At 50.0% G+C, this 23,948-nt stretch overlaps 1 protein-coding gene across 1 annotated transcript; it reads right to left on the bottom strand.

Moving 5' to 3' along the window:
- LOC142902350 (uncharacterized) lies at nt 1-18,948 on the bottom strand. Its single transcript, XM_076047319.1, has 23 exons — nt 16,875-18,948; nt 16,359-16,481; nt 14,242-16,218; nt 13,420-13,553; nt 13,028-13,192; nt 12,743-12,922; nt 11,777-12,368; nt 11,061-11,210; nt 10,721-10,926; nt 9,654-9,729; nt 9,246-9,536; nt 7,538-7,774; nt 6,991-7,143; nt 6,199-6,377; nt 5,741-5,933; nt 5,513-5,632; nt 5,306-5,425; nt 4,242-4,262; nt 4,077-4,138; nt 3,775-3,967; nt 3,538-3,666; nt 3,256-3,391; nt 1-684 (listed from the first exon to the last, which is right to left on the bottom strand). Exons 1-23 carry the CDS (start codon nt 18,859-18,861, stop codon nt 540-542), a joined length of 7,569 nt encoding a protein of 2,522 aa, XP_075903434.1. The 5' UTR covers nt 18,862-18,948; the 3' UTR covers nt 1-539.
- Nucleotides 18,949-23,948: the final 5,000 nt, after the last annotated feature.

The following is a 23,948-nucleotide window of genomic DNA, read 5'->3' as shown; positions in this document are numbered from 1 at the left end:
TTATCACCAATTATAACCGATGACATCATCGACGCCCTGGGAGTTTCCTCGACAACGCCGCTGCGGCCGACGCTTTGCGGTGACAAAGGTGAGCTCCCACTGCAATGACTAAGTGTCAGAGTGGCAGCCTGGCAGCGAGGGAGGAAAGTGAAGGAGTCGCCCTCCTTTCCTGCTCCACAGCCCCGAGGACCTTGACACTGGATACGGGCCGGAGCGGCGGGCGAGGGCTTGATGTCAGGTAAACGCTCTTTGGCGGAGGATCAGCTGGAAGCCTGGGGCCTCTGCACCGCTTGGCTTCCATCATCGTCTCCAGCCAACGAGACAGCAGAGTTCTGCCCAGTCAGTCTCCCCCCCCCCCCCCCCCCCCCCCGCAGCACCTCCACCAGCTGGACCTCTGCGGCTCCGTCGCTGCGCCAGGGCGAGTCCAATGCCACCGGCACATTCTAGCAGCTTTAAGGTTCTGTGTCCCAGTATAAATAAGAGTCATGTCTTCCTGTTGCAAATCCCGCAGGTGGTGGGCATCCTTCTTCGAGCCAACGCTATCTGTGTCGCTGTCGGGGGACCACGTCGTCGATGACCCGCGGGCTGCTGTGTGTGTTGTAGTGGAGGGCCGGGTCAGAGTAGTCGAAGGGTGGGGGGGGGTGCTGCTGCTCCTGCATGTAGCCTGGCAACAGGTGCGGGAGGCTGCGATAGAACAAACAAGAAATCAGGACGCAGGAAGTGAAAGAGCAAAAGTGGTAAAAGCTTTCAAAGTAAAGGTTGGGCACCAAAGTAAAAGCGTGTGTATTTTACCGATCCCTGTTGTTCACTTTAAACATTTCCATCGAACGTCTCGATTGAAAATATATTGCATTAGACTGCGGCAGGTGGGGTAGGGTTAGGGTGACACTCAAATGGCTGCAATCACATTTGATATCATTTGTTTGAAATTTGCAATGCAGCTGGAGAAACCCGAGGTGCGTGGCCTCCTTTCAAATAATCACAACGGGGTCTTTGGTCAGGATTCCTCCAAAACCCCCTCACACAGCCGCTGCAAGGCCTCCCCCCGACACTCAGAGACGCCAAGCAGTGCACGTGACTGCAGCCACAGCCCTGAGTTCCAGCTGCTTGCCAAGGTGACGACTCCAGCGCTTCAGAAAGTGACGTATTCACTTATATTTAGGTGCACTGAGCTGCACGCCTGGCAGTAATAAATGGAACAAATGGCTTTACAAGTGATCAGGTGGGCAGCAGTTGCTGTGAAATCCTTCAGCGATTCATGAATATTCATTCATATTCTCACCTTGATCGGCCCAAATCATTCCGAGATGCAGAATGACGGGAAGAATTGTGAGGAGAAGAACGAGGAGGACGCCCTCGATGCTTGTGTGATGCTGCTGCTTCCTAGTTTACAGTGCCAGGGTTGCTTTTGACTGCATGTTATTATTGTCTTTGTACTTATCAGGATTGTAACAATATGGGAAGGTTGAGCACCATGAACCACTGTGTAATTACACTGTGCTAATAATGACTTGACACGATGAGAGCTCGACCCTCTTCAGACTTCTTGACCCCGGCCGTTCGCAGCTCCACAGCCCACAGATTATGACTCATGCTATTTGAAAGGCACTGCAAGCCAGTATACATATATATATATATATATATATATATATATATATATATATATATATATATATATATATATAGAGAGAGAGAGAGAGAGAGATAAAAAAAAAGAATGCATCTGATGTAATTCACAACATTTAGCTCACGCAGTTCCTAATTACCATACTAGATACATCTGGGAGCCGTTGTCATAGCGCGCTAATCCAGGCATCTCTGCTTGATCTCATTCACTGGACTATAGCAGCGTAATCCCACTGGGCCACTGCAGGCCATTATATCCATAGGGTCGAGCAAACAGACAGCGCAGAAAGCGGGACAGCCAGCGAGGGGATTACGAGTCTCTGTGGCACGCAAACACCTGGCCCAGATGCCATACATCCACACACCCACACACCCACACACACACACACACACACACACGCTGTCATCAACGACACATTATTCTTATTACGGCGGCGGCACAGAGACACTGCGATGAGGTGAGCTCCACCGGCCAAAGCTGCTTTGCATAATCCTGCATCGATCTAATACTTTCCCAGCACCGTGGACACAGTGGACCAATATAACCCTGCACCCTCAGCCTGAATCCCCGCCACCGCCACCGCCACCGCTTCTCTGCTCAGCCTCCATACCTCCAGCCGGCAGGCGAGCTGGCCAGCAACAGTAAAAACACACTGTGTCACTCCGTGGTGGCTGTTGATCACGCGCTGCAAAGTGCCAGTGGTTGTGACTTCCTGTATGCCTTGTAGACCTGGCCTTGGCCATGCCTTGGAGTGGAAGGTTTTCTCATGTGTCACCATCATCACAACCACGCTGCATCGCAGTGACGTCTTCGACCTTCCCTCAGCGGTTCCCACGTGCACTTTCATGACTCAAGCCAGAGCTGTAGGTAGGATGCATCTGTTCTCTCTTTCATAGCGTAGAGAGAGTGGGCAGCTCGTCCTCCAACAGAGAAGACACCACTTCAGTCTTCCAAGTCTCTCACACTGTTGTCTCTCAGCAGAGGTGACCGCTGCTCATTAAGTCACTCACTCAATGAACACTGCTCTCATTGGCCACAGCTGTCCCTTCCATCTGTATGAGTGTCACTGCAATATTAGCTAATAATAATAATAATAATAATAATAATAATAATAATAATAATAATAATCATAATATATGCTTGAAACCTCATTCTTTTCACCTGGCCGCCCATTAAGTTGGCAGCAGAGCTTTTAGGTGCCGTTGGTGTCCAATGATGAGTTTGGCCTGTGAGTGTCCTGATTGGCCTGTGAGTGTCCTGATCGGCCTGTGAGTGTCCTGATTGGCCTGCGAGTGTCCTGATCGGCCTGCGAGTGTCCTGATCGGCCTGCGAGTGTCCTGATCGGCCTGTGAGTGTCCTGATCGGCCTGTGAGTGTCCTGATCGGCCTGCGAGTGTCCTGATTGGCCTGCGAGTGTCCTGATCGGCCTGCGAGTGTCCTGATTGGCCTGCGAGTGTCCTGATCGGCCTGCGAGTGTCCTGATCGGCCTGCGAGTGTCCTGATTGTTTTTTCATTGGAGATTTTGTGCAACTTTGTAGTCGACAACCTCATTCATTTTTACTAGCCAGTTAGCGAGTCATGTGCTCAACAGTGTCTATGAAGCCGTGCTGGTGGTGGCGATGTACTCACTCTCCGCTGACGGTCTTCTTGCGGCAGCAGCAGCAGCAAGCTATCGCAGTCAGGAGCAGCAGGAGCAGAGGGAGGCCGATGCCCAGAACCAAACCCAAAATGAGGTCCAGTTCCTGCGAACTCATCTGCTCTCTCTCTGTAACGGGACAAGCACATCCCACCACAAACAGAAACAACGTAAAGGCGCTTGGTGAGGTCTTCAGGTGTGTTGACTGTGACGGTAATAAAAAACTAGCAGATACGTAACAAACGAATGGTCGTGCCTGCAGGATGGATCCTTACCTAACACGCAGGACTGTGTTTTGTCCACCTCAGTAGTGCCATTGCAGATACACCTGTAGCCTCCGTAGGTGTTGTCACAGAGGGCGGGATGGACGCACGCGGCCTCGTTGGCTTTGCATTCATCCAGATCTGTGGGGAAAGCATGCAGAGGCCGCCTCAGGCTAAACACCGGCTCCTTTTATCCCAGGGTAAATTGATAAAAGGCTCAATGTTACAGATAACTTCATGAAACGATACCATCAACTTCTATGGCACCGATGTCATAGTGGCTGCTGACGCGGGCCATGTAGTCCCTGATGTACCAGTGGGGGGTGTCGCTGGACACGTTGATCCGATACTCGGACACACCCTCGGCGGCGGAACCGGCCGGTTCCTTCTTGCTGGCGTTGTAGAACTTGTTCTGGAAGCCCATGGACAGAATGTCCACCAGCTGAGACAGAGCGAGAGGAAACAGATTATCATCGTTATGCAGCACAGAGAAAAAAACGTGTGAGATTCTCACCAGCGACTCTGTCACCGGGGTTCCCACGCACACACACCTGCTGAAGTCCATTGGCTCTGCTCCTCTTCCATCCCAGGGAGACGTTGAACACGTTGGCGCCTGCAAGAGACACGACAGAAGGACGCTGTGTCATGGCGAGCGGTGACGCTGCACTGAGAGCTGCTGCTGCATGCTGGGATTGGAGGAGACTGGGAGGGGTTACCTGGCGGATTGGCTGAGTCTCCTGCAAGGCAAGCACAACACTTCAGTTCAGGACAGAAAGACAGCAACTTGTACCCAGTATCTGATCTGATCTGATCTGATCTGATCTGATCTGATCTGATCTGATCAGTTCTGGGGAGTGAGCGCTTACATGTAATGGAGTTGTGTATGTTTCATTACAAAACAGAGATAATTGTAATCAGTGACATGACTGGAAAAGAAAAGGTGCTGTTTCCCTCCACAGATGAGGCTTTGATACTCTTCTGATGATTGTGATTGGCTCTGCTGTCAAGTTGGAGTTGCAGCGCCCCCTACCACTCGCCTGCCAGTCTCTCTCTGGAGCCTCGTCTGAGCAACTTCAGCAACAGTATTACATATCTTTATATTGGATATTTTCATTGAGGTTCGTGGAATGCAAAATGAAACAGTGCTTGCCCTGATTGTGATCTCACAGTGAGAAGAGGAAGTGGATTGTGACCTCGTTATGGCTGCCAAGTTTTGTTGTTGTTGTTGTTGTTGTTGTTGTTGCTGCTGCTGCTGCTGCTGCTGCTGCTGCTGTTCTTAGTGCTGCTGGGAGCTGAATGCTGTCAGCTCTGAACAGAACTGAAGACTTTTATTCAACATTTACAAAAGGAATCAAAATGTAATCAAAGTTACACTACTTACAATAGTTACACTAGCAATGCGTCTTCAATGAGGTAACTTGTAATTGTAACTCTTGCCAGCCCTGCTTGTGCCTGGTTACCAGGCAGCCAATGACTGAGCCTGCACTCCTCTGGCTGCACTCCTCTGGCTGCACTCCTCTGGCTGCACTCCTCTGCCTGCACTCCTCTGGCTGCACTCCTCTGCCTGCACTCCTCTGGCTGCACTCCTCTGGCTGCACTCACTGTGGCCTGGTGGCTGTTGCATATGCAAACACCTCTGCACAGGACAGGAGATGTCCATGTTGTTTATGGTACACAGAGGCGGTCCAGCCAGTTGGCTCTCCGCCCACCACCAGCGAGAGGAGCCACTTCCTGGAAAACTCTGTTTTCAAGCAGGTCAAAGTCTTATTGGGCTCGTTACCGCATCCGTCCGTGTCCTTGGTGTTGTGGTATCGGCAGGAGCAGTCGACAGAGCCGGGCTGGTTCTTGCATTCAAACTTAGCGTTGGGACAGGTCGAGAGGACCGCACACTCGTCAATATCTACGATGCAAACACAAAGAGGGGCGTGGGTTCAAACACCGCGACAAATCCGCTTGTGGCCGCAGGCGCAGGTCCGAGGTCCAATACCTGTGCAGTTCTTCCCGTTCCCTGTGAAACCGGGCCTGCAGGTGCAGGTGTAGTTGTGTTTGGTGCTGCGGCAGATGGCGTGCTGGTGGCAGGGGAAGGGGTATGGTGGGCTGCACATGTCTGACACACACAAGCACACCCAGTCAGACCCACAGCAGCGACCTTTGCACTTTGCATTCTATTGTTTGTTTGCTGCGATTGTTTTGAACGATGACAAAGTGGTCGGACCGTGTTCAAAGCACTTGTAGCCCCGCCTCCCCACAGAGACGGCCTGGTCGGGACACTCGCCGCAGGCGAATCCACTGGGCTCGGACGTGGACCGGCACCGGACCCCCCGGAAACACGGTGTTCCACCGCACGCGTCCGCAACGGCGCCACAGAACTTCCCGCTGAATCCCACAGGACACAGGCACCCCACCACCTGGAGGGGGGGGGGAGGGGGGGGGGTTGAGGGTGGGAGGGAGAGAGAGGGGGGAAGAGAGAGAGGGGGGGTAGTAGTCTCATACAGTACAAGAGTACAAGAAAAATTCTGGAATTCCATTAAAGAAAAGTTCAAACTATATAAAATGAAATGAAAGCATTTTCCATTCAGCCCAATAATACTGCTGCATTAGAGACATAGGAGCTGTGGGGTAGTGGAGCTGCAGCTACAGGTGGTTCTCCACCACACTGCAGGTGCTGCTCACCTGGAACCTCCCCCTCAGGTGGTTCTCCACCACGCTGTCGTACTGGCAGCTTCCTCCGTTCAGGCAGTTGCAGACTCGCAGGATGGGGCTGAACAGGGAGCTGCTGGACTCATCGCTCACCCTGACCGTCAGCTGGAGGGGCCGCAGGCTGAAGAGCGTCCAGGTCAGCAGGCCGTCACCTGGGGCAGAGGTCACAGGGGTCATGGGGGTCACGGGGGTCACACTCTGCTGCCATCTTTAGTCTGGTGCATTGATTTCATTCAGGAGAAATTAGAATCAAAACAACGTTGTTGTTGTTTTAACACAACATCACAACACCATGACCACACCATTTAAAGCTGTTGATCATTATTAGTACGGTCTTTTCATAGTTCCTATTTTGCAGGATAATTGACTCAATCGTGACATTTCAAACACTTGGATTGAACTCTGGACTCTGGATGTGTTGGCTCACCAGACTGTGGTCATGGTGGTGAACTCTAGCAGCACCAGCACAGTCCGACTGCTTTGTTACTCTAGAAATGTGATATAGATGCCACTTCATGCAGCCTGGCGCAGAGACTCCTGGTCTGTGCTTGTCTGTGTCTGTCTGTGTCTGTGACCATCCACTGACTCCTCATCCTGCACTGCACTGCTGCCTCACTGTCCCACTGACACACCAAGACCAGGATCAGCTGTCCCATGGATGAGGAGGGGGAGGGGTCTGGTGGGATGGACCTGCGTGTGTGTGTGTGTGTGTGTGTGTGTGTGTGTGTGTGTGTGTGTGTGTGTGTGTGTGTGTGTGAGTCTCACCACTGCTAATGGAGGCTCCTGGGGGCCGAGGGTAGAGCAGGGAGAAGGTGACCGGGTCTCCATTGGGGTCCCGGGCAGCAAACTGAATGCTGATGGTGGAGTTGACCTTACAGCGGATGACGGTGGGCTCGGTCACAGCGGGGGGGCTGTTGCCTGGCAGGCGACAGTCACACCAGCCTCAGCTAGGAGAAGCTGAACGCAATTCAAAACAGGGACACAGCGATATCCGTACCAGTGTGGGGTTTTGGTTCGGATACCAGGGTGGAGGACCCTGCTCGTGCCGATACCAAAACACTGATAGCAGTTGTATATGAATGTATCTGCATGTATGTGTATGTATCTGCATGTTTGTAAGTTACATTTGTGTTTGTACAGCGGTGAAACCAGAAAGTCCTGCTGAGGAATTTGAATTAGAACCAGGGAGCGTCTGCGGCTCTCGGTGCTCGGTATCGGTACCGCAGAGTACTGAAGTCCTGCACCGGTTCTGTAGAAGAGTGGTACCGGCGCGTCCCTCATCAAAACGCCATTCTCAGAGCAAGCATCTCACCGAAGATCTGAGTGTGGTGGTGGTAGTGGTTCTTGGCCTCCAGGGCCTGAAGGCCCAGCTCAGTGCTGCCGGTGGCCACGGTGTCGTGGACGCACTGCAGGCAGCCCCCGCAGTCTCTCCTCAGCCCCTCCAGCCGGGCCGGACTGACGGCGGCCAGGAGCTGGGCGGTGGAGAAGGGCTCCAGCGGCAGCAGAGGAGGCGGAGACAGCAGCAGGCTCTCCGGGACCGGCACTGACCCTGGAGGGACGAACACACCCAGCACTCAGCACAGACAGGTCAATAACCACAGCCGCTGTGAAGATCCTCCACTGGTGCTGAGGATGAAGTCCATGTCTCCACAGGGGGCAGCAGTATTCACATTCTGGACTCAAGGAGTAAAGTATGGAACTCCTGTACTCCTCGAGTCAAAGTAAGAAAGTGCACGTTGGGAAACGTGTATGATTTTGGAATGATGAATAAACTCTGACTGAATAATCTGGATGGAAGAGGCCAGAGTGCCGCATCTGCAAAACCCTCCGCCTTCACCTTTTGCTACACAACAGCTCCACTTCAACCACAACAGACTCCTATGGACAGAAGTTGTGTTCTTTAAACACCTTGAAACACAAAAGTAACGTGCATGTTTTTGTACAGGTATTTGTGTGCAAATGTAGGGAGTTGGAGTAAAAGGTTGTCAGAAAAGGAAACACCCAAGTAAAGTACACATACCTAAAAAAAACAAACTACTGAAGCACAGTAACAAAATATTAGTACTTTGTTGCGTCGCAGCTCTGTACGTTCTAATGTGTGTATTATGACACACGAGTGTATTTGTTCGATAAACACAAGTTTGACGACAACATCCTCAGTGTTTTGTGGTACTGGAGTACTGAGTGTGTGTATGCAGCACACACAACACGCTCATGCCAGCTGGGATATTTGCCTTGTGCGTATTCACGTGGTGGTGAATACGCACAACCAGTCCACCTTCTGCGTCTCAGCTCTGAGACACAGCAGAGGACAATGTTTCCTTCTGCTAACTCATCAGTGCGATGTCCCAACAGCTAAAGGCTCCTCGCTGCCAATGAGGACAGCAGCATTAGCACCGCATCGCCACCCAGTCAACAAACTCTGGCTCAAGAGCAGCGCTAAATCACAGCGTTCTCCTTTCCCTCGGGTCAAGGAAAACTGCCGATTGTGTAGCAGCCACTCTTTAGCATCAGCAAGGCTCACAGTCACTTCCTGTATTTCCCCCTCCCCTTCTTCTTCTGGGGACTTTTATCTGGCAGCGCTCGCTTCCTGCTTTCGATGACAACTGGAAGAAGGCAGCTTGAAGCAAAGCCTGTGACTCAGACTCTTTTTTAGAAGTTGGCAAGACGAGAGTTTGGGATTCAGATCTTGGTAGTTTGTAAGAGCTTCTTCTGAGAGCAGTCAGCCAAAGATAATGTGTACACGCATCAGCAAAAAAACCCTGCAGGAGTATTTCAATACCAGATTTAATCAGACATCACAAGAATAATACGAGTGACCTTTGGCCTCTACAACGACAAGAGGTTCTCAGAGTGTTGCTGGCCATTGGCTTCCAGACATTGATGTGTACAACAAACTACCGCTTGTGTAACTTTTGTTAGCGACGCTACGTTCGCACTTCCTGGAGTCCTCCCCTGGAAAACAGGCCGGCCGGCCCCTGAGAAGAAGTGATGGTGACCACCACTGAGGTTCCACTCACAGGAGAGGCCGAAGAGGTGCAGCTCCTCCTCCGAGGGAGCGTTCAGGTCCGGCGAGGTGAGCAGCAGGTTGTCCGACATGAGGAAGTCGTCGGAGCGGTTGGAGCTCCACAGGCCCATCAGGCCCACCGTGCGTCCGTAGTAGGTCTGGGGGGTGGCCACCATGGCGGCCAGCTGGCAGCGGCCCGCCGCCCGCCACACCGTGACGTGGAGGCCGCCGGCGTAGACGGCCGCACAGCGATTGAGGGAGGTGCACTGCACGGCAAAGTCCCCTGCACCCCTGTGCACCAGGCCTGAGGCCAGAGTCTCATTAGAAGCATTACATTGAATAAACATGTTGCACAGTTCAGTACTAATCACTCAAACACAAGCACCCTGATCGTGTGTGAGATGTGAGTGTGGATCTTTACCAACTCCTACTGGGACGTGGACGTCCTCCACCAGAACATGCAGTCCGTCTTCCCTTCCCACACAGGTCCACTCAACCTGAAACAATGCCAGTGGTCAACTTCAAACATCCCCCATGTGAAAGCAAAGAGTGAATTCTGAGGCCCGTTCCTGTGAACCAGTGAGCCCTCAGCTCACTGCCAGGGTCGGACGGTCGGCTCTGTTAAGCAGCAGCGCTAAACCTCCAGTCAGTCGGGTTCAAAGTTGAGTCCCGACGTGTTCAGAGCACTGAACGAAATCTTTCTGAAACACAATAATCACAATTCTGGCGCAGACTCAGGCGGATCGGCCTCACCGTCAAAGAGAACCCTTATTTGTAACGTTTGTGTGTTTTAAAAGCCAAAACACACACAAGGCGAAGGTGAAACCAACAAGTGTGTGAGGAGTTCATGAGGGTGTGACGAAGCTGGGGAAAGGAATTAGACACCCCCATGATGTCACAAAGGGATTTCCAGAACTGTGTGTTTTCACAAGAAAGAGAAATAAAAGGTGAAGCTTTCTCAATGCTGGGAGTTCACTGTGGTTGAGAATGTTTTATGATTTCGTTTTGCTCAGCTGTGAACGGCTGCTGAGACTCCTTCGCACTGCAAGCACAACAGACTTACTGATCATTGGTCACTGTTTCATTTCCTCTGTGGGATTTTATTTTCATCACCCTCAGTCACTCACCGTGAACACCGAGGACTGCAGGAACCTTAAGTGACTCCAGGGCGGCTTCTGCTGGAGCACATTTATGCCTTTCAAGCACGCGAGAGGAAGTCACAGAAATGAGATATGATTGTAAAATGTCCAATATTCATTGAGGGCCTGAGCTTTTGAGCTGCCACCAACTTCATTTAGAAGAGAGTGAGAGAGAGAGTGAGAGAGGGAGGGAGAGTGACCTCAGTCTCCTCAGCCCACTGTCAGGAAGGAAGAGGTTGTGCTCACAATGCACTCCGTTTACAAAATATAACCATCCTCCAAGACACACACACACACACACACACACACACACACACACACACACACAGTCCTCACACTGCATCCTGACCTTGCCGATGCCCTGGTGGAAGGCAGCCATGCGCACCACCACTGGGACTTGAGCGTCTTCGTGCAGCTTGTCAGTCTGTCCTTGCAGGGTGAAGATATTAGAGCCGGTGCTGGAGGAGAGGCGCAGTATCACAAACTCTCCCAGGGCCTTGAAGGAGTATTCTGTCCCATCAAATGTGATGAAATGGAGACTGCCGTAAACCATGGCTGCAGGGGACGCGCACACAGACAGAACGCGAGTCGGTCACAACCACTGACAGGCCGCAGCGCTCCTGGTGAATTCATGGTTTGAATGCGCGGCGCTGCTTAAAACCGTTCCTCTAATCAACGTGAGCCCTCACCGACACCGTGCGCCGCCTTCTTGGCTGGGCCGGAGCCGGTGCTGAGTGTTGAGCTGTAACCCTGGCAGAGGTCCAGTGGTCTCTTGTTAAGGTAGAGGTGGCACAGAGGAGAATCGATGCAGCACCGCTGAAAGGGCAGAAGATCCCCGTCTGGAGAGAGACGGTTGAAGAAAGTGTGAGTCGCTGGGTCCGAGCCCCAGAGACGCCGGGTCGCTGCCAAGCACCTCACATTAAACTTAGGACAGACTGAACTCAGGTTCAGTCAGGTCTTTAGTCTGCGTTGCTCCTTTACATTTGATCAGCCTGTGAGTTTATCTCCCTTCTGGTAAAGCTTGTTGTTGTTGTTTTTTTTTTAAGGAAATGCAGAAGTGAGAGCAAAGAGCAAATCCTTCATCTCTTCTTCTTTTTGTCGTATGAATTCTGATTCTGATGATCCAGATAGAACTGCCATTGCTGTTTCTGCATCATCTAAGCAAAGCACTTTTACAACTGTTGACCCTGGAGTTGATTCTGGTACTATAGAGAGCATCCATCTTAAAGTCTTATGGACTTAAACTTCACGTCAATAAGAATCTCATCAAACACACACACTGATGCTCTAGGGAAGATAGAGTGATGCTTTGCTGTGCGATCCACACATGCAGAAGGGACAACGGTACAAAGAGTGCATCCTCTTACACGACATGGGAACTTTAAGCCATTTGAAGACTACGTACCTATGTGTTGTTGGAGACTGTGTCCAAAGAAGTAGCGCTCACTGTACCCAGCCAGCAAGGGACCGTCCAGTTCGTACACGCACCTCTTCCCCGACCCGTGCTTGTTAGACAGGATAGAGTGAAAGACATGGCCCCCGGCACTCCCCCACCTCTGACCCCTCAATGTCTTCACCCTGGGCCCTGGATCAGTGGAGTCCTGCAGGAAGGACAGGTCCTCACTGGCCTGGGCTCGATTACAGGGACACAAGCTCAGTCCCTCCGTCCATTCAATTGGGTCCGGCTCCTGCATGGCCCAAGCTTGGCACCTGGTGCCAGGATCCATGCTTAGTCCCACTGGTCCTGCCAAATCATAAAGCAGCTGACCAACATTCCCCATGAAACCTCTTATCTGCTGGGGTCTGTATCTGCCTCCGGGTCCATAAAGGTTTTCTGGAGGTACAGTGGGCTCTCTGTGGTAAAATTTGCCATCAGTGTATCCAATGAGAGCATCATGGTGTAGCCTCTGGCCTGGACCCCAGGACATGTCCCCGTACTGCAGGAGAGCAAATGAGCGCACCCCATCTGTGGTAAGGACACACTGGAAAGTGTTTGTCTGGAAATGAATTGGAAAGGTCACAGTTTAACGTAGTTTATAAAGACGGTGCTTGTTAAATTCCATCAGCAACCTAACTGATGAAAGTATTTAACTCACTTTCATGTTTGCTTGCAAAACAGTGTAAAACAGTGCCAAGGTGGCAAAGCTTCTTTGAGTTAACTGTAGCACAGATCACACTGCACAGGACCAAGTAAGACACGCTTGCTAGCTAACAAGCCTCACGGATTCTTTTTAAAAAACAAAGCAAAACAAAACACGATTTGTCACGTGTTGTATTTATTCGTACATCATTGAGTGCAATGACATGGCTCTGGAAATGAGCAGGTATTGATCCTCTCCCTATAACAGGGTAAGAACATGCACATTCTCACCTCTGATTGGTTGATGTTTTGGTAGCAGACGGGCATAACGTGGTCCCAGGTGATTTTGAGCATCCACAGAGGGGAAAAGGCAGGGTTGCCTCTTTGTTCCTCAAACATGGTCACTTTGCCTGCTGTACGATTGAACACTATCTGAGAGTAGATGTCCATGTTGTCCCGCTCATGGTATTCCTAGAGGGAGAAAAGTGGATCAGGAGTGGCAGTTGTTAAAAACAATCTTTAATGCAGCACAGCCGGTTAACCAGCGTGTATCTGATCTATGTATTGATGATGGACCTGATAGAGCAGACGTCCCTGCCCTAGGGTGAGATCAGCATCGTCCCAAAACGGTGCTAACAGGGACACATTCATGTTGGGGAAACCGCTGGCAAGTGGAGCTGGAAACAGATACTGTTCATTTTCAGCAGCTGATTGAAACTGGACAAGGCCGTTATCTGAAAACTGAGACGACAAGGGGTTTGCATGCAGGTTAGATATGCAACATTCATCACTGTTCACCCATATTGAGCAATGTCCATTAATAAAATGTTTACCGTGCGCTATAAAACAGCACTTTGAATATCTGGGACGTTCTTACACTGACACGGGCAAATACTTTCTCATTTCTTCAGTTTGATTTGTTTCTAATGTCAGTAAGGACGCTCATCAATTGACTCATAATGACTTACATAAATCCTGTCATATAATTTTCCCAAGAAGGGAAACCCCAGAGGTGGTGTGATGTAAGGGGAATTTCCATCTTCTTTATCAATTTGAACTTCTGCATCACCGACCTCTTCTCCAAAAGGGAACAGGTTGCTTTCTTTAGGGAGGATCAACAAAGACAAGTCGAGCGGTAAAACAAACAAGCACATGATCAGTCAACTTATTACAAGCCAGTGTAGTGGAAGAAATCGTATCTTTGGTGAACCTGTGTAAAAGTGAATGGCCCATCAGGACTTGCTGGCTAAACTTGACTGTGTTGGGCCCTTGTCTCTGCCAGGTGAAAATGTGCGAGCTAAGTCAAGTTTCAGAACCGGAGGAACCAACTCCTCCTTTAGAGTTTGGTGCTACTGTTGATAACGTTTAATGTGATGACATATTAAACAAGCAGTCGATGTTGCATTTACTTCTTAAGAGTTCTGATATATTAAAAAGATTATCATGTGTTTTGGCCAGTGACTCGTGAGGGTGGCACTGGCCAACCAGGGCTGTGACTGGCAACACCACTGTCACCACTGCATGGGTTTACAACTTGTAATGTTTGCAATAATTGTATTGCCTGTTTACCATGCGTGTACCAAGTAAAGGCAGCTTTAAAAAATACTGATGATTTTGAAACTATCATAAAGAAAAAATTCTAGCAACTCTTGACTATTGAATGTCACTTTCTGTTAGAGAAGATAGGATGGGATTCTATCATAATCATCTTCAAGCATCAAACTCTGATGCAAAAAGATATCAGGGAGTGTAAGTAAACTCTAGCAGCAAAAGAAATATAGATAGCAAACCATTCCAGATCATTGTGTTGCACACAGAGCCGTTGTTAGACCCTGACAGGCTGGTGCAGCCGGTTGCCTGCCCAGAACATGTTGCAGGTGGCATACACTTATCCACGTCCACACATCCGTCTTGACCAAAACCATTGTCTTTGGTAGCAATCCAGCCCGGACCACAGGGGCACTCAAAGCCGCCTATATGGTTGGAGCAGGTGGCGGCGGGATGGCACCAATCGTCAGCCTGCAGGCATTCATCCAAGTCTACGCACTGTGACCCTACACTTATGAAACCGGCATTACATCTACATAGAAATGAGCCTGGGGTGTTATAGCAGAGAGCTTGGGAGTGGCACGGTTTGGTCGCTGCAACACACTCATCCAGATCCTGGCACCACGACCCATTTCCTGTATAGCCTGTTGGGCAGTGGCATGAGAAGGAGCCCGCGGTGTTCCAGCACTGGGCCAAAGGGTAGCACGGCAAAGTCTCACATTCATCGGTCTCGGCACACGACTGGTCCTCCTCGTGATAGCCCAGAGGGCACGAGCAGTTGTGTGTTCCTGGCAGGTTGGTGCACACCTGGTCTGAGCGGCAGGTGGTGTTGTCTTCACACTCGTCAATGTCTTTGCAGCCCGAGACATTCGGCTCGTAGCCGGGGTGGCACAGACAGAGGAATGAACCGACTGTGTTGTTACACAATGAGTGCTCAGGGCAAGGGCTCCGATCTGTGTCATCACACTCATTCACATCCCGACACTCACTTTCACTCAGAGTGAAACCTTCATCGCACAGGCAACGATACGACCCGGGGACGTTCATGCACCATGAATTAGGCTGGCATACTGAAGAGCTGAGGGAGACCGAGCACTCATCTACGTCCATGCAGTCTGAGCCATTGTACCAGAAGCCTTGGAAGCAGTCACAGGAAAAGGAGCCGGCAGTGTTCATACATGTTCCATTGGAGCAGAGCGCCCCCAGCTTTACATCACCGCACTCATCAATATCCACACACGCGTCCTGCATGCTGGAAAATCCTTCGTCACAAACACAATAAAAGCTTCCGTTGGTATTGACGCACTCGCTATATTGAGGGCATGTCGAGTTGTCTTGGCACTCATCCACATCGTCACAGTTGCTGCTGTTGTTGTCTTGAAAGCCTTCCCAGCACTCACACACAAAAGATCCCATTGTGTTGACGCAGTCTGAGTAATTACGGCAAAGGACGGGATCGAGGGTGCATTCGTCGATGTCCGAACACAAGGAGCCGTCGCTCACGAAGCCCCTGTCACAGGTGCATTCATAATTCCCGACTGTATTAGTGCAGGTGGAGTTGAGCGGACACGTGAAGTCTCCCGTCGCACATTCGTCTGAGTCCTGACATTGTGTTCCGTTGCGCTGAAAGCCATCCAAGCACTCACACATGTAGGAACCATTAGTGTTGACGCAGTGTGAGAAAGAGGGACAGACCTGCGACTGTTCACACTCGTCCAAGTCCCGGCATTCAGTGCCGCTTCCTTCAAAGCCAACTTGACATTGACAGTAAAAAGATCCCTGATGCTGGTAGCACTTAGCAAGGGGATGGCAACCGTGGCTAGCATTCAGGCAAATGCCTTCACCCACACACGTGCCCTTATCGTACACCATTCCTAAAATACAGGAACACGTGTAGGAGCCAGGGACGTTGCTGCATGTCATGTTTCTGCTACAAGCCGCGGTGTTCTGACATTCATCCACATCATCACAGACAAAACCATCTCCCCGATATCCAGCCTGGCAGTGGCAGCTGTAGGATCCATTAGCATTGCGGCACAATGCCTGAGCGCTACAGTTGTGTGGCACGGTGGAGTCCTGTTCGCATTCATTCACATCCTGGCACTCAAAGCCATTGCCCTGCGTGCCGGGTGGACAGGCACAGGAGCGAGATCCAGGCGTGTTTGTGCAGCTGGCATCTGGATGACATCCTCCGTTTTGGACTCGGCACTCATCAAAGTCTATAATTTATCCAAAATGGGAAAGTGTCAGGAAAATAGTCCTGAACGGCGCTAAAGAAAACTCACAGAAGAAGGTTGCATATGAGGGTAAACAAGCAGTATGAGTAAGGTTTTGTACAGTGGAAAAGAAAGACCTGTACCTGAGCAGTTCTTCCCGTCACCCGTGAAGCCACTCAGGCAGCGGCAGGAATGGCTGCCAATCGTATTGACACACTGGGCAAATTCACTGCACTCCTGCTGCCCAGTCTCACACTCGTTCAAATCTAGAAAGATCGTGGAAAAGTGAAATAGTGAGGAAGCAAACAAACATACACATTAACCAGCATTTGTTGTTATTAACCATGACTAAGTCTCTTTTCCGCCAAAGGTAACTCAATCAAGGTTCAACTGTGCTATACAGTGCTTCCAAAAATTCTTCTGTCTTATGGTAAAAAACTGTCACGTCACTGTCGTGAAAGTCCTACACTTGTTCTCTTTTGTATTTTTATCTTTGTGTGATGATGTGACACAAACAACATAGTGTGTCAAAACATTCTAACATAACATTGAGCTAAAACTTTGCTCATCGACAATATATGTTGATGATATTGTGCATTGTTAATGAAACTCAAGTAATGTTTTGGAGAAAGAAAGGTTACACATTGAAATGACTTTACCCAAACATTCGGTGTTGTTGAGGGTGTAGCCTTTCTTGCAAACGCAGGAGAATGATCCGGGGATATTGACACACTCCGTTTCGTTTTCAGGACAAACGTTCTCCCTCTGACACTCATCAATGTCGGAGCAAGTCAGTCCATCGCCCACGTAGCCCAGATCGCACACACACTGGTATCCAACAGGCGACGGGTGGCACAGGCCACGGCTGTGGCAGGCAGGGTCACATGACAGACTTGCTGGCGCACAAGTTTCGTTGAGGGCCACTGTGCCATTCAGACACGAGCAGACGTGAGACCCTGGGGAGTTGACACACTTTGAAAACGACGGGCAGCTGGAATCTGTGACGGCGCACTCATCCACATCCACGCAGGAGAAGCCATCGCCTTCAAAGCCCCGCTGGCAGGAGCAGAAGTACTCTCCGATCAGGTTTGTGCACAGGGCCCGCGGGTGGCAGGTCCCTGTGGCAGAACACTCATCGATGTCCTCGCATTGGTCGCCATCGGCCGAGAACCCTCGCTTGCAGGTGCAAGTGTGGGAGCCGATGGTGTTGAGACACGTGGCGTTGACGTGGCAAGGGTCGTCTTTACACTCGTCCACGTCGAGGCAGTCCATGTCTTTGGCAGGGTGGTAGTAACCAACGCTGCAGGGGCACTCGAACGAGCCGTCAGTGTTCTTGCACTCTTCGTTCACGCCACAGGGATTGTCCGTTTCAGTGCACTCGTCTACATCCTGACAAAGAGTCTGATTGACCAGGGTGAAACCTGGCTCGCACAGGCACGAGAAGGAACCCTTGCTGTTGACACACGTGGCTCTGTTCCTGCAGCCTCCGTTGTCGACCAGACACTCATTGACGTCGCTGCACTGCGTTGCCCCGTCTCCAGAATACCCTACCTGGCAGGTGCATTTGTAGGAACCTGGGAGATTGACACAAAAGGCATTAGAGTGACACTGCGTCATGAGCGAGCACTCGTCCACATCCTCGCAGGTGAAACCATTGCCCCGGTACCCTGCCGCGCACTCGCAGGAGAAGGAGCCGGGGGAATTGGTACAGATTGCGTAGGGGCTGCAACTTCCTGCCACGCACTCATCCAAGTCATGGCACTTAGAGTTGTTAAAGACAAAGCCAAGGCCGCAGTCACAGTAGAATGAGCCTCTGGTGTTGACGCAGGTGGTGGTAGATGGGCAGATGCCGGGTGTTGCACACTCATCGATATCCTCACACTGCCGGCCGTCTCCCAGGAAACCCCCCAAACAGGAGCACTCATAACTCCCGAGCCGGTTGATGCAAACAGCGTTTGGGTCGCACCGATTGTCTCCACTGCACTCGTTTACGTCTGCACATGTCAGGCCGTTCCCAACGAAGCCGGCGTCGCAGGTGCACTGGTATGAGCCCATGGTGTTCACACAGTCCGCGTACAGACTGCAGATGTTGTTGGCACATTCATCGATGTCCACGCAGCTCTGGCCATTGCTTTCAAAGCCGTTGCTGCACGTACAGCGGTAGCTGCCGGGCAAGTTCTTGCAACCCTTGTAACCAAGTGCGGAGGAACACACACGTGGAGTCTCTGAGCACTCGTCTATGTCGAGACAGAGGTAGTTTCCGTTGCCTTTGTAGCCGGCATTGCACGTGCACACGTAGGAGCCAGGGTTGTTGATGCAGGTGGCATTCCAATGGCAGATTCTTTGGTTGGAGCACTCGTCCACATCGGCGCACTGGAAGCCGTCACCGCTGAAGCCACCTTCGCACTGGCACTGTCGTCCGCCCTCGGAGTTGGTGCAGATGGCGTTGGCGTGGCAACCCCCGTTTTCTTTCTGGCATTCGTCAATGTCCAGGCAGTTGGTGCCGTCTCCCACGTATCCGCTGACGCAGGCGCAGCTGTAGCTGCCCAGGGTGTTCTTGCAGCGAGCCTTCGGGTGACAGCTGTGCAGCTTACTTTGGCATTCGTCGATGTCGCTGCACAGCAAACCATCGCCTTGGTAGCCCATGCGACATGCACAAGTGAAGTTGTTTTTAACCTTCAGGCATTCGGCCTGAGCATGGCACTTGCTGCCCGCTGCCTGGCACTCCCTGGGGTCGGCAACTGAAATCAGAAAAATAATCAGACTCTGATTATTTGCCATCAAGCCAAACCTGGCATTTTCAAAACGGGTAAATGTGGCAATGATGATACCTGCACAGCAGTATTCCACAGCTGCAAAAATACTGAGCAACCACAGAAATGAAAACCTGAGAAGAACAGGAAAACTTTATTAGAAAACAGAATGAACATTGTGGCTTTACTTGATACTCTTTCTCTGATGAAACAATGCAGACGACGCAGGTGTCATTAACTGCTAACGCGAGTTACTTCTCACTTTCTTGCAAATACACAGGATGTGTGATCACCATGCATCGCTTCCACTGCTTTACACAGCCTGACATCAGTCTGTGTCATGCAGCTCTCTCGAAAATAGAACATTAACTGCAGTTTTGACCTCAATGTAAGGTGTGCGACCTGCGCTCAATTGTTCCGCAGCCCTCTTTTGTAACAGTGAACAATATTTGAGTGTATATTGTTACAGTTGTGTGTCACCCAGACAAAGCTATTTCCCCACTGTTCCTCTTCCACCACCACAGCCAGAGCGGAGAAGCAGCTGTCGACGCAAGAACAGCGCAGTCATGGACGACCTAGTGGAGTCACGGACTACCTAGCAAGCATTAGTCTGACCACTGAGGTTTGGCCTTCGCTCTGTAAGTTTAGGTCCAAATGTCAGGAGGAAAGCTTTTCCAATTCAAAGCTCTCTCTTATGTAGGTCAGTTAAACTCATGGTGCTTCAGGTGACGTTGAAACAGACGCATGTGCGCTGTTTTCCAACGTCCTGGTGTTGCGTCACAATTGAACACATGTAAAGGTAAGCGTCTAATTAAAAACTGTGGTTTTAGATGACTGAAGATGACCAGACAAACATGTCTGTGATATTCTGGTTATTTTTAGTCCCTTTAAAGGTGTTGTGACAGAAAATTAGAAAAGTATTTCTTAGGTTTTGTGGAGTATCGTTCTATAAATTCAACTAGTACTTCAAGAGCATACCAGTTGTGCTACAAGACGCTATTATGGAATCACTGCAGTCCTGTTCAACATGTGAGCCCAGATTTTGAGGGACTACAACGCTATTCATTTTTTTTTTTTTATCTTGAAGGCTAAAAGCAGAAAACTGCCGAAGCTCAACACACGACACAGGACTCTGCTTTGAAATCTGTTTTCCCGCAGTGTAAACGCACAGAGCATGTCGCTTGAGGAAGTAAGATTATCTGAATGAGGAGAATAACGACCACACTGGCTGCTTGTTTGGATTACATTAGCATCTAAATGTCATTATTCTCCCCGGGCCATGCGGGACTATTGTCTGTGTCTCCGGAGAGGACGCAGACTGGATGGTTAGAGAGCCAATGCAGATCCCCGTTACATAAATGCTCACTGTATGCTCACTCAAGAGCTGCTCACTGTATCATATCAAGCCCCCCCCCCCCCCGCCCCATCCCCCCAGGGGACAGCAACTAGGACAGAGATTGGTGTGACAGCTGCCTTACAGTCATTCACCATCTGCACCACTTCTTGCCTGAAGACAACGTTTGAAACAAGACTGCACGATTTGTGACAGTAAAGAGTTTGAGGCAAAGTATTTTCTGCTATTAAAATCAATATAGTCTTGAAATTCCACAACTGGTGTTTTTCACTCTTTACCTCTCATTGCAAAAGTTCAGTGGTTGCTATTTGTCTGCTAGGATGGGACAGCAATTGCCGGACATTTAAACAAAAACAACACCTCGCTGCACAAAAGAGCAAATTCTCCTGTTTGCTCCGTGGAAGAAAATCAAGAACAGATCTTTGTGCATGTTTTCCAGTCACAGTCACAGTCAATCTCCTTCAGTGCCTGCGTTCTGATGACTGTGCGAGCCGTGTCTCCAGTGGTCGTTTCACAGGAACTGGGTGGCAACCTTTTAATGCACCGCAGCAGTCAACCAGTTGGAACGTCAGCAGTGTTTGAGTTCCTCAATTCAGTCACAAGAGGCCTTCAAGAGGCCTTCTGCTAGGGTGGCTATTCAATCCAGCTCCTTCCATTGACGGCAACATACGGCAAGAGAATGGGCCCAAATGCATTTGTCATAAAGGGACATTTAACAAACACTTGTACTGCTCTGTGGCAGCCAACATGTAAATCCTCTCTTTGAACAATCTCGAAGATTCTGCTGCTCTAAATAACAGCATACACTGCTGTCTGAGTATCACACAATGCTCTCAAGTAATGACAGTGGGCAGCCACGTTGAATGCCTCTTAAAAAAAATACATTCAAATCTACATAGTGACATAGTGACACTGAACACGAGAAGACCTTGCCTGAGCAGAACCTCAGGCAAGGTCTTCTCGTGTTGGATTCCCGAGCCAACCAGATGCCCAGTTGTCCAAGGCTGCTCTGCTCCATTTTACAATGACTGCATACAAAAGCCACCGTGAAGTCGGTATTCACTTTAGAGTTCTGCTTTTAGAAAAGATGCGTTGCTCACCACATATTTGCTGGTGTCCCGGTGGCCCTGGAGTCTTCCGCAGAGGAGGAGTGGAAGCTCCTCTCCTCTCGATCGCTCGTCTTTCTGAGCAAAGTCAAACCTCCGTTATCAAACCCGGTCCTTCACAAATGGGACAATGGAGCAACTCATCCTACCACTCACTGCCCTGACATCTTAAACCTCTGGGAAGGGGAACACCCATATTCCCCTGCTTATGTGTCAGGTGCCACACAAAAGGTGCACCAGTGCCCCGAAGCTTTACTTTGTCCTTGTTGGTGTCAACAAAGGAAGCAGGAGTTAAAATTAACTTTCACCCGCCCTCTCACCAGGGAAGAGTTGAAAACTTGTACACTAATGTAGTAATGTCATGTAGTAATGTAACATTAATAAATGTTATCTTGTACATATAGGCTGCAATATATACTGGGTCCTGATGTGCAGAACCACTAGCTATAATAGCCTGTGTGGGGGAAGCAGGGGGGGGGGGTTAGTTGTGTTTTACTTTGTGTATTTGAAGGCTGCAGAGTTTTACGAGTCATAAATATATTCATCGCTCTATTTAATCTCTTTACTCTGTTTGTTCTGAAGGTCGATCCTTCACACAAGACAGGAAGAAGTCTTTCCTTCTGTCTGCCACTGACGTTGTACTCACTTGACTTGTCCAGCAGGGGATGCCCTACTTGCATTGTCTCTCTGGCGACGAGGCATGGCTGTGTTCCCTGGCTGTTGTTATTATTTCCCTTCCTTCACAGCACTGTGGTTGTGTATGTATAGTACCGTGTAATTGGCTGCTAAGGCCAGTTGTAAATGTTGATTAGGATCAGACTATCTAAATCCTTTCACGTTTACGAGCCACTGTCTGAGATAAGCTGCCGTTGTTTGTTTTTACGTCTCGTTAGATAGCAGCGCGTTTGAGCCTCTGCTGAATAAATGCCGCGCTGTCATTTTGACAGGGTTAGCGTTAGGGTTAGGGTTAGCGTTAGAGTTAACCCTAACCCTAACCCTAACCCTGTTGAGGCAGATATCAGCATGTGATCAGTGGTTATGCTGTTACAAAGCAGTGCTCACCACATGCTTTCAGAGGTCTTTTGATGCTAAACTGCTGAAGCCCACATTGAGTGGACAGTGGAGAAGACACCAGGCTATGAAACCTTTCGGCAGCCGCAGGTTCCCCGCAGCAATAAAGACGCCCTGCGCTGTTCAGAGCGAAGTGGAGTCTGCGGCTGAGAAAGTGGGAATGTCTGTGTGACCTGAGGCCAACAGGAAGGGACTCCCTCTCACAGCCACGTTGACGTCGTCTCATCTTCACTCATAAAGAACCACTGTGGACCGCGAGACGAGGGAACCGGCTCTTCACTGGGACGTCTGTCCAATGCCATTTAAGAGTCAATATACAATCAGGACATAAACAGGTCATATGCCATGGAGTTCTTCTTTAGCCCGAGCCACGTGCTCAGAATCAGAATGTGTTTAATCTGTGTTTAAATGGTCCTACAATGTCAACATCATATTAGTCATAGAATATTTCAGGTGTGACTGCAGCTGAGGTGGAGACCAGGCCCCTGTGGAGTGGAAAACCCCAAGTTGACTGAAACTGGCCCTGCTAAAGCATCTTCTAGGGTTCTACAGACATTACAATGCTAATGTGTGTATGTGTATTTTACACTGATCAATGTGGAGATTATATAACAAAAAACACACAAGTTGCACCTCGTGGGAATATTTTTCCATATGTCATCTTCATGATACCGGTGACTCAGGTGTGACAGCAAGCAATGTGACTCACAAACCCTGCGACCGCCTCTGGTTTCTGTCATGTAAACAACCTCACTGGGACGCCTGATGACGTCATCACCACGATACCTGACAGTTTGTAAGGGGGGGTGGGGGGGGAGAGCACCAGCTGAACCTTCACTGACATAAATCATACGGAAAATAAGACAAACACGTCACACAGGTAAACAGCAATTGTTTTTGTTTCATTGCAGTCATTATAGGAGCGTTTGACAACTCCTTTATCATTTCTATCGAGCCGTCGAACTTCTCACATAGACCTGAAAAAACAACAACAACAACAACAACAACAACAACAACAACAACAACAAGACACTTTTCAGGTCGAAACCGAGGTCGAAAAGCGACGACCATATATGGTTCAAGCGGAAGCCTGACGCCCTTCAGTAGCCCCTCCCCTTTATGTTAAACGACAACGTCATGAAACTACCTGTCTTCTAAATTGACTTCATAACGGCGCACTGTCCGTTCAACAAGACAACTGAAGAAACCAGAAGAGGAAAGAACCACGCGAGAGGACCACGACCACCAAACCTCCTCGCGCTATTTTAACTTCTCACCTGGACTTCAGTGCTTTTGTTTTGGGGGTTTCTCTCCCTCCCTCTCCTGAAACGTGAACGCGCTCCGCTTGTGGCCGCCCCTCCCCCTCGCCCTCGCCCTTCCCCTCGGAACCGGTTTGACGAGGACACACCTGGCTGCGGGAGTAAAAGGAATCCCGGGCAGCCCAGACGC

Source organism: Nelusetta ayraudi, unplaced genomic scaffold, assembly GCF_046127955.1.
Source record: "Nelusetta ayraudi isolate G7.1 ecotype Tasmania unplaced genomic scaffold, CSIRO-AGI_Nayr_v1 ptg000093l, whole genome shotgun sequence".
NCBI lineage: Eukaryota > Metazoa > Chordata > Actinopteri > Tetraodontiformes > Monacanthidae > Nelusetta > Nelusetta ayraudi.
Note: the sequence above shows the minus strand (reverse complement) of the source record. Positions and strands in the feature narration are given on the sequence as shown.